We start from the raw sequence: 11286 nt of genomic DNA, 5'->3' as shown, positions 1-11286 counted from the left end.
CACATTTTGCCCTATATTTTTTTTTCTTCATAATCAAGGGGAGTCATGTGCACCAGCACATGGGATTTTGTGACCTGTTTTTAATTAAATGAGGCATGGCAGTGTGGTTGAAGCAGCAGGTTACAGGGGCTGTAACCTCACCTCCCCTCAGAAGCTCCACTGTCCTCATCTACCAGTAAAATACCATTTCTTCCTATAGTTTGGAGGAGCAACTATTACTCCCTTCTTCCAGGTGCAATAGGCACACACCACTGATGTTAAATCACTTATGTTCAAAAGTGAAAAGACAATCTTATTTGATTGGGGGGGAAAAAAAATTAAAACTGGCAAAATATGTCAAAAAAACCCTATTTCAGGGCAGCCTTATGATATTTTCTTATCTTAACAGATCTGCTCACCCTGCACATGTGCTCCAGTATCATAGAATGGTTTGGGTTGGAAGGGACCTTAAAGATCATCTAGTTCCAACCCCCCTGCCATGGGCAGGGACACCTTCCACTAGACCAGGTTGCTCAAAACCTCATCCAGCCTGGCCTTGGACACTTCCAGGGATGGGGCATCCACAGCTTCTCTGGGCAACCTGTTCCAGTGCCTCACCACCCTCTCCATGAAGAGCTTCTTCCTGATATCTAATCTAAACCTCCCCACTTTCAATTTAAACCTGTTACCCCTTGTCCTGTTACTCCCTGTCCTTATAAAAAGTTGCCCCCAGATTCCTTGTAAGCCCATGTATCCTACAGGAACATAACATACACACAAGAGCTACAAAGAAAAAGGTCATCCTTGGGCTAAAAAAGGATAAAAATAGCTGCAAAAAATCATGGGATTACAGCTTTCCCCTGCAGAGTTGTCATGATGCAATCATGATGCAATGCACTGCCTCTACTTGTGTTGGACCAGCTGCAATCTGAAAGCCATGCAAAGGTACTAACTTTTGCACCATCCCATGATTGCATCTTCAGCAGGGTGAAAAGCCACCAGGCTGTGCCCATCTGCAAAACCATACCTTAATTTTCAGTTTCTGCACTGGTGGGGATGGGAATTTTTAGAACTAAAGCTGGATTTAACCCACTTGCTGGGGTCATCAGGCAGAAGGTCTGCAGTCCAAGATCAATCCCAGTTAAATACTCATTCCCATTATTCCATCTGCTCACACCCTGCTTCGTGCCAGTCCTCCAGGACATTAAAATTACAATTTTTCATTAAAATGCATAGCATGGGCATTGCACCGGATGGAGGGCAGGCATTTCTAGGATGAATGCTGCAATGTCAAGGGAAGACAAGCAAACCTCAACCATAGTCATGGGAGTGCTGCATCATTTTCCTCCTGTATATCACGACCCTATTTCCACCCCCAGCCAAAGCCCTGGGCCAGAGGGATGCTCTGGGTACCAGAACTCACCTGAAGAGGTTTTCCGCCCCCGCTCGCATCCTCATCTCCTTGTTGATCTGCTGGTTAATCCGTGCCCGGCGATGCTGCAGTTTGCTGCGCTGAGTCTGGGCGAAGGGGTCACAGCCCTGCTGAGGGAGAGAGACAGGTTCTCACCAAAAAGAAACACATCAACATTTTGGGATTAAAATGGCACTTTTGGAGACTGGCATCACACTTGGGGTAAAAAAAAAAAAAGAAGTTTTATGTAATGAATACCACATGTTTCTTACAGCAATTTATTTTCTAAGCTATTCAGAAAAGGCTTCCCAAACACAACCGTCAACAGGAACTCATCATCTCCCTTCCAGGATCTCGCCATCCGGACGCGAGACAGGGCCTAGGGGATTCAGGTGAGCTCAATATAACCCTCGAGCTCACAAACAGATGTGATGCTACGTCTAAGTGCTCCCGTCTCCTGCCGGCTACAGGGGATGGAGAGCAGGCAGCAAGTCAAGAGTTCACGGGGGTGGAGAAATGAGTCGGACAAAGCAGTAAATTAATTCCATCCCTGCCTCTGTTTTGGACTTTCTACAGGCAGGGGAAAAAAAACCAAAACATTTCATCTCCGACTTCAGGAAACAACAGACAGCAATATCCCCCTGTCTCGTGGAGGCAAGAGGTTATTATGGGATGCCCCAGGCATAGAGGTTGCCATGAGGAAGGTCTCTGAATCCAGGACCACAAAAGCTCTGCCCAAGCAGAGACGATTTCCATTGTGCAAGGAGAGGTTTAGATGGATGAAATGAGTCTTTAAAAGACCCCTGGATAAAACCCACCAAAACAAAAACACAACTGGGAGGGCACAAGGCTGAGCAGTTTATGAGGATGGACACCTCTGAGTCTGCTTTTCATATATCAGTGCCAAGCATGGGCAGAAACCTTCAAGAACGTATTAAGATCCAGTGTAGCACTGAAAAAAATACCTCAAAGCCACTATTTCACCCTCTTTCTTCTCTTAGAAAGCCTCCACTTGCTATGAATATCAGTCTTAACCTGCTCCCCACTGCCTTCCCTCCACTGCTGCTGGTGGACACCCCTTGCCTCTGCATCCAGAAGGGGCTTTGCCACCCAAGAGACTCTACAGATCTCCAACAGCTCATCCCATCCAAAACATCTTCTCAGCTAATTTCTTCCATGTAGAAATCTCTGTGGGCTCCACCAGGTCTCACCTCATCCTCCAGGATGGGTCACAACAATGTCAAATCCAACAAGTCATGATAAAACCTGGTTACCTCTCCAGAAAACACTGTGGGTCCCAGTGTTACTGGAAAAACCTACATCTAACAAATTTGATTTTTCTTGGGAAGTAGGAAAGGAAAAAAAAATTCCTTGCTCAAAATGTATGAAACTATCTTTGATTGGTAAGTAGGGAATGGAAAAATTTTGCATTGACATGGATTTCAGCTTTCCGAAAATCAATTTCTTGTATTTGAAGTCCACCTAGCAGTGCCCCCTTTGAAAAGGGCCTGGGATTAACATTGGTATTTTCATTTAAGTGAAAGATTTGAGCTCCTAATTGGTAGATTGGAGACCACAGACTCAGAGTCACTCCATCTGGTCCATAAATCTGTAGGCTTAGTACTTTACAGTAATCCATGAATTTGTTGAAATTACTCAAGGAACAAACAGACTGATTATTCTGCAAAAAAACAGTTAAATGGGGCCTGTTGAAATTACTCAAGGAACAAACATGAGACTGATTATTCTGGAAAAAAACAGTTAAATGGGGCATTAAGGAAAACATCAACAGCTGCACAAATCTTGGGTCAGAAGCAAATACAGGAAAGGCTGATCAAGAAGTGCCACTTCTATTTGCCCAGCAGAACTCACTTGTCTTGCACACACCATTGGCTCTCCAGGGGAAAAAAAAAAAAATCCAGAAAACGGAAGAAAAAAAAGAAAAGGATGAGTAACCCTAGTCCATGGGATTTGTTTTCTCCAGCAAGGAGCTGGGTCATTGCTGAACATGGCCCTTGGAAAAAACCCAACCCAACCATGAAGGCACTACTCAAACCTGAACACCCAGAGGCTCTCAAAGCAAAGGAGACAGAACCAAACTCTTGTCCAGAAAGAGTAGCTGCTCATGCAGATGTGACCCAAGATATTGCACAAGTATTTCTTTTAAGTAAAAGCTGATGCCTTCAGTGAGGTTTCTTCATACAGTGAGAGACATTAACCTAAATATGTAAATTAAAGCTTAAGGGGCTAAGAAGTTGTAAAGAGAAGGTGGCTCATTAAAATTTCAACAGCCCCTCAGGTTCACAGATGAGACCTGTGTGCTTGTCAGCTTCAGAGACAATGCAAGCCAAATGCGTATACAAATATATCCAAATACATGCAAGTCAACAGGACCCAGGCCCCCTTTCCACTTCCAGAGCCATAAAAATCCATTCAAAACTCAATCACCATGGTAGCAACTGTTGGAGGTTAAAAGAACCTCTTCTTTGCCTCCAGCTCTATCCTATAGGAGCTTTCATCACCTTTGAGACCTCTCCACTTCTTGCAAAGGTTTCCTCGAAAGCAATCAGAGAATTTTGAAGACTTTTTTTCAGAGGGAAGAACAAACACTACCTGAATACATGTGCCAGAGGAACTGCAGGTGAGAGATGATGGAAGAGGTACAAGTGGAATGACTATGCAAAACCACAGAGAAAGTCCATGAACACCTCCTTGTCTGAAGGCAAGACAAGAAGAAACTATTTAAAAATAGTGAGATAGGGAGTGGTATGAGAAGACACCAGGATGGCTCTACAAAGTCTTCAAAAACAGTGTTAGAACCTCTCCCCTGCAAAAGCAATTAAGGGAGGGCTAGCTAATTGACTTGGCAGCTCCCCACTCCTCCCATATCCAGCTTAAGACACCACCAAGAGGCAAAATTCAAGTCACCACAGTGTCAAAGCCGGTGAATAACCACCCTCTCAAGCACACAAACAGAGCAGCACTGGTAACTGTTAACCACAAAATTCAAGTCACCACAGTGTCAAAGCCGGTGAATAACCACCCTCTCAAGCACACAGAGCAGCACTGGTAATTGTTAACCACTTCACCTTTCCACAAAAGCACATAGGAGCTGCCCTCCTTGAACACCTGCAAGCCCCGATGCAGCTGGGGACAACATCCAGGACATCAGGGCACTTGGATTTGCCTAGACTTCTCCCTCCATGAGACACTAAGCCAGCTGTAGACATCAGAAGACTGGGTGTCTTCTCAATGAGATTTAATGAGACAGTTATCAATTCCCTCCAGGCTCCAAAGCCAAGAGCAAAAAGGTACCAGAAAGTCAGGTACTGGAACACCTGACATAATACCAAAGCCTTGCGAGGATGTCAAGTCAATATCTCAAGACCTGCTGCCTTCAGGGATTTCATGTGATCTCGCCACACTTTGCTTTCCTCCTCACCCTTTATGAGGTTGGGTAGCTGCAATAACCGATGGGATTGCAGCACATCTCGCCTTGAGAGGTTCTGCCATCAGTCCCAAAGCATCATCCCTAGCTGGCACGGACCAATATAAGCATTATGCCAAGGTCATCATGGGGAACAACCAAGCCTAGTCTGCAGCTGCTTCTGGAGCACTGCAGAAATGATGTTATTTTACAAATAATTAAGCAAGAAGGAAATTTAGCTCCAGAGTAAGATGCTTAGCCCAGGTTAACACAAATGAGAGGAGACACCATCACAAGATCAAAAAAAAAAAAGGCCATATTTAAAACAAAAGGTGGATAGGGGAGATAGAATGTCAAAAAGAGAGCACACCCATCCTCCAACAGCTTGCATTCAAAGGAACCCAATGCTTTTCCACTGCTCATACTCTCCAAGTTGCAACCAAAAGCTAAAAACTACAGAAAACTACAGCAGTGTCTGAAGTAAGCGGTGACAGATTTAAGGATGCCTTACATAAGTGGGGGCATAGGGAAAAAAAAACCCCATACACCAAACCCTGCTGTTAGGTTATAAAAGGGATTTTCTTTGCTTAATTCTTCTTTGTACAAGCTCTTGAGGTCAACCCTTTAAGGTCAGAAGAAAGATGTTTTATTTCAACCATGCTCTTTGGCTTTGGGGTGCACCTAGGGACATCAACAGAAGAATGAAGTTGGGTGCTTAAGAAGTGGCCAAGTTGAATGCGAGACTTCTTAGCCTTCTTAGTTTAAAGCTTTTACAATGGAGAAGTAAGCACATTACTCTTCCAGAGAGGGGCCTTCAATCATGTAGCAGCCAGGGAACGGCACAGCTTGTATGTACAGAGGACAGCATACGTTAAGAAAGCCATGAAAATGAATGAGGTGCGTGTCATTAAGTTATACGAGTTGTGTGCAGCTCTGAAGTTTATTGCCTCTGACAAAGCAGGATTAGAGCCAGTATTCTTGTAGCAAGGCCATTTTATGCTCAGAAGGTATCTGCCAAATAACGTTGTGTTCAACCCTTGGCATAGGAAGAGAGTGTTACAGAATGTGCTCAGCCAATGCCTCCATGCGAAGAAGTTAAGGGAAGAGGCCAGGAGACCCCTTCCAGAGGAGGCCAAGACAAACAGATCCCCTTTGAAGGATGTCAAGGCTCCTGCCAGCTCAAAGCCTGTCTTTGTAGGGAACACATCCAATGAGTAATGGTGTTCTTAACTCCTTAACACCTCTTCTAGTTCAAGAGAACCTATCTGGGGTGTTAAATAGGGCAATTACGTGGTTAGGTTTCCTTCTATAATCAAGTCCTTAGGGAATGTTTGCTTAGAGATGATCACCAAGTGCACTTTGCACTTCACATCTCCAGTACACACAAGGAGATGAAGCCTTGATAATTCTTGAGTGACAGGCACACCTACAGCATTATTTGTGACCCCAGTGGCAAAACAAGGCCACCGCCTCCCAGCTTCCTCAGCATTAATGACAGACAAGCCTAATCACCTGTAGGAAAGGTGGACTTGCCAGCAAGTCCAAAGGGCAAAGCCATGCAAAAAGAAACTAATTTCTGCTAGAAGAACAGGAACTGTGTTGCTGGAAGTGACTGGGGAAAGCAAAACCTAAGCATATGAACTGATCAAAGGACAACTGTGAGCTGTCAGCATGTGTAACTGAGTTTAGTTATGGCTCCAGTAAGTACTACAGTAAAAGGTTCTAGCTGCCTGCAGAGCTTGCCTGAACTGTGGGAGGTGCTCCATAGCCCACCTGCTCACCAAGCCACGGCATCTCCAAGACCAGCTTAAGCCACAAAACAGTCATCACCATGATTACTGCCAATTAGAGATGCTGGAGAGCATCCACAGACTAGCAGGAGAAACTAAAGAAGGTTAATTTGCACACAGACTGGAGATATCCATAATACAGCAGTGATAAGTTGTCACCTGGTGCTGACCTAGGCTCTAAAGCCAGCTTTACCACCAAGTGGACAACATTCACATCCTCAAGGACAGGGAAGTTCAAGGAGAAAGCTGCAATGGGAGCATGGCACCAGCCAGCCCTATATCCCTGCCATATGGATATACAAACATACAGAGACCTTGGTGCCAGGCAATGCAATACAGAAGAAATGAGCTGCTGCTTCAGAGAAGTTGGGCATTTTTACCCACAATTCCCTTTTTTTCCAGTGAGGGAATAACCTGGTTTGATGGAAGTTTTGTAAGTTATCCCTCCTGGGAAATAAACACCTTATTACCTTTTTTTTTTAAAGGGAAGTCAAAAGGCATTAAAAAATATTATTATTCAAACCTTCCCTGGAGAAGTAAGAGGACAAGGTTCAACTCTCTGATGGACAGCCAGTTGGGATTTCACTTATTTGACCTCTCCAGCGGTGCCTTATTCCCTCTTCACACCAACCAGATGCTGAGGTTGGTTACTCAGCACATAAATATACCCATCAGATGAAATGCATCCAGCTGTGGAACCCTCAATATCAGAAGGATATCAACCAGTTGGAGAGAGTCCAGAGGAGGCCACAAAGATGATCAGAGGGCTGGAGCACCTCTGCTATGATGGAAGGCTGAGAGAGTTGGGCTTGTTCAGCCTGGAGAAGAGAAAGCTCCGGGGAGACCTCATTGCAGCCTTCCAGTGCCTGAAGGGGCTACAAGGAAGCTGGGGGGGGACTTTTTACAAGGGCCTGCAGTGACAGGACAAGGGGTAATGGGTTTAAATTGAAAGTGGGGGGGTTTAGATTGGATATCAGGAAGAAGTTCTTCACAGAGTGGGTGGTGAAGCACTGGGACAGGTTGCCCAGAGAAGCTGTGGATGCCCCATCCCTGGAAGTGTCCAAGGCCAGGCTGGGTGAGGCTTGGAGCAACCTGGTCTAGTGGAAGGTGTCCCTGCCCATGGCAGGGGGGTTGGAACTAGATGATCTTTAAGATCCCTTCCAACCCAAACCATTCTGCGATTCTGTGAAATGGCAGGAGCCTGACTCCATGTCTCACCTCCACATCATCTCCTACCCCAGCAGTTCCTACAAGAGTCACCCCAGGTGCTCCCTCTACACAACGAGAGAGAGAGAGAACTGGCAGTAGGAATAAAATAAACCCCCTTTTGGAGCCAAAGGCAAATCCATGCAAGGCTACAACAGAGGCCTGAGATATCTTGGTTTGACACCTGATAGCCATGAGGGTCATGCTCCAGATACAGCCACAGCAACCTTCAGCCACCATTCCCACCTGCAAACTGTGCTCTCATCCAGAGAGCAATTCCTTTAGGTAGGACCAGGATTCATGAGCAATGCCAAATCCATGCCAGTGATGGTTTGTTGCTAACACTAAAGGTCCTCAGCTGTCTAGGCAGGTCCTGGGTGGTGAGCTCCTATAGCATTCAACACCATCAAGTTAGTGGCCAACTAACCTTTCCAGCACTACCAGTCTGCACTCAAAATGCAATTAAAGAAAACTGCACACAAAGGAGCACGAGGTGCTAAAGCCCAAGGAAATCATACAGCTTGCACCCAGCAAGCCTTAAACCCCAGCAGCAAGGGTGAATGAAGAGTCAAAGGTCAGTGCTTGGGAGGGTCAAGCACCAGTCACCAAGTATAATTCAGGCAGAGGTGGGCAACTCCATGAGCACTGGTCAAGCCCAAGCTGTGTCTGCTCTCCAGTAATTCACCCAGCGTGCATCAAGGCACACTCTGGAACATCAACATTTGGTCTGTAGTAAAAGCTAGAGCAAAATATGTACACAGAAACAGGGAACAGCCAAAGATGACACTTTCTACAGCTGCAGGAAGCACTGACACACAAGATACCAGAGTTCTTAACGGAGGTACCCTTGATCCATGACCCCAATCCTGTGTGTTGAGCACATGGTCTCTAGGTACAACCTCAACCCTGCAGGTTTTACCTAGTAAATGCTTACATCTCCCACACAAAACAAAAAATAGTTATTATTTTTCTGAGAGTGGATAAAAATCAGTATTACCTAACAACCTCAACCCTGCAGGTTTTACCTAGTAAATGCTTACATCTCCCACACAAAACAAAAAATAATTATTGTTCTGAGAGTGGATAAAAATCAATATTACCTAACACAGGGTTTTGTCCCCAAAAAGGGATATTTCCAAGTGCACAGATGATCCAGCAGCTGGAAAACTTGATGTAGAAATAAGGTAACTGGAGCATCAAGCTCTCAGCACCTGTTTTATTTCCAGAACCACACTGGCTGGAGCTGTCAACTGAGATTATTATTATTCCTCTTTGCTACCCACAAATTTGAGTCAGGACAGCACAGGACAAGTGGCCAAGTGACCCTGGTTTAGCCTTGTTAGCCCATGGGATAGAGCGCAAAACAAAAGCCAGAGAATCACTCCACATGCAAAAGCGGGCTTTAAAATTCTCCTTTTTAAGAGATTAGCGTTAATTTCCTTCTCCTCCCAGCCAAGGGCATTTCAGAAAGCGATATGGGCTGTTGCTACAAGACAACCAGTAGGTCACAACAGATAAATAGATGTTAGGGGGCAAGAACATATTATAAAAGTGCCTATCATGAAACTAATCTCATGAAGCACTCCGGCTGCAAGCTGTTTTTCTGTGGGAGACATTACCAGCTAAAACCACTAAAACCTTTTATTGAGAATATGGTTACATCACATAGCCTTTTAACAAATGAGTGGAGGATTAAGGTTTTAAATTTCTCAAAGTGCCCTCACTGCTGGCTAATGCACTCAGCAAGAGGAAGGAAAAATAAAACAGGAGGAAAAATACATAAAATGGGGCATTGGGGTTTATAAACAGCAAAACCTGCATCCAAAGCTTGAATTTTAGAAGCGTGAAACTGCTCTGGGGAGCTGTGGGAGGCACAGGGCATCATGAGAGCTGGGGCAGAGTGCCAGCAGGAAACAGATGTATTAAATCTTCAGCCCCAGTACATGAACCCTGGCAAAAAAAATAAAGATCACCATCACAGCAGCATTCAGCATCCCCTGCAAGGGAGCAAACATGCAGTGGCCCCATCCACAGACCCTGGGTGGAAAAAACAATTAGAAGAGGATGTATCAGTAGTTGGGTTTTCTTAACTAGAAAGCTAATATCATTAATAGGAAATCTAATCAGGTGGTTTGTCTTTTTTAATTAAAAAAAGTAATCGTGTTATGACAGATGCTGCTAATTTCCCTGCCAGTTTTCCCCCCCTTCAATGCTTTGCAATGTTTTCCTACATTATTCTCCTCTGTGCTGCCATCTGACAGATTCAAACAAGGTAAACCAATTGCTCACGTAAGAAAAATAGCACATCCATACACTGAATAAACTGGAAAAAAAGCACTCCTGAAACTCCCCTTACAAGCGGCACCTGCTATTTAGACAAGGCTCTGGGTAAACTCCAACCTGGTTTAAGGTTGCAACCCCTCTAGCTGCAGTCCCAGAGGCCAGGCTCAAGTGACTTAAGATCAGATTGATCCTTGTTCAACTGAAGTTGCAATCTCAACCTTCACTCAGGGGGAAAAAAAAACCCACCACTTCTACAGCCTGGCTGAGTTTTACTTTTTCAGTTGTTGGGTGTTTTTTGTGTTTTTTTTTTTTTAAAGGTGTTGTTATTTTTGCCAAAGGGCTACAGAAATGCAGCGCTCTGCTGAAGAACAAGTTTTGAAAATTATATACTTGCAAGAAGAGATCAGATTACAGTGCAAACTCTACAGGTTTATAAAGCTGGCTCTCAGGGAATAGACCTAACGGGAGACACACTTCAACCACCCCAAAACACTAACGTTCACCCACCTTTTCCTGCAAAAAGCGGCACACTTTAAAGCCTCCTTGACCCCAGGAGTGCACCTTGATGCCCAAGGGATGGCAGGGAAAGTCAAGCAGTGGGGTTGGTGGCAGCCCGAGGACAATCCCCACTGGTTTCACCCCGCTGTTACTAATTAAACGAGTGATGCCAGCAGAACTATCAGCCCCATCTCGCACGCTACCGTTGCACTGACTTTTCCTTGCAGACAGCTCCCAGGGGGAAGCAGCGTGCCAGCAAGCAACACCCTGCCTGGTACCTCCGATGGTGAGGGGGGAGCAGACAGTGCTTCACTGGACCATCTTCCTATGGATAGGAAGCAGAAAAAGTCAAAGTATAGGAGAATTGGGGTAAAAGTAGTCCCTGGGAAGCTTGCAGATGCTGCTAGTGGAGGAGGATTTGACAGAGGAGTGGAGTTGAAGAGATGATGAGCTATGAGACAGTAGTGGAGGTCTTTATGGATGAGCTACCGGACACGTTTCTACTCCACATCACACATCAAGCCCATTCCCAACCAGCCCCCTGCTATGCCCTGACACCCCAAAGCACAGTTTGATGGCCAGGATGGGGACCAGCACCCCCACCCATGGAGACCACCATGCCCATGGACCGGAGAGGGATACCCAGGCCCATGGAGCATCAGCCAAGTGTTTTACCATCCTGCTCCCACCCA

At 45.3% G+C, this 11286-nt stretch overlaps 1 protein-coding gene across 1 annotated transcript in view; it reads right to left on the bottom strand.

The window, feature by feature from the left end:
- The window catches only part of RHPN1 (rhophilin, Rho GTPase binding protein 1), a gene marked incomplete at its 3' end in the record, with an annotated part of 19843 nt that overhangs the window by 8433 nt on the left and 124 nt on the right, over positions 1 to 11286 (bottom strand). Inside the window, exon 2 of the mRNA XM_010152750.1 lies at positions 1403 to 1523. Within this exon, the coding sequence (XP_010151052.1) occupies positions 1403 to 1523 (121 nt within the window). The remainder of the gene's footprint in view (positions 1 to 1402; positions 1524 to 11286) is intronic.

This window comes from Eurypyga helias, unplaced genomic scaffold (assembly GCF_000690775.1).
Source record: "Eurypyga helias isolate BGI_N326 unplaced genomic scaffold, ASM69077v1 scaffold16715, whole genome shotgun sequence".
NCBI lineage: Eukaryota > Metazoa > Chordata > Aves > Eurypygiformes > Eurypygidae > Eurypyga > Eurypyga helias.
The sequence above is the reverse complement of the archived record's forward strand: the minus strand, read 5'-3'. Positions and strand labels throughout refer to the sequence as shown.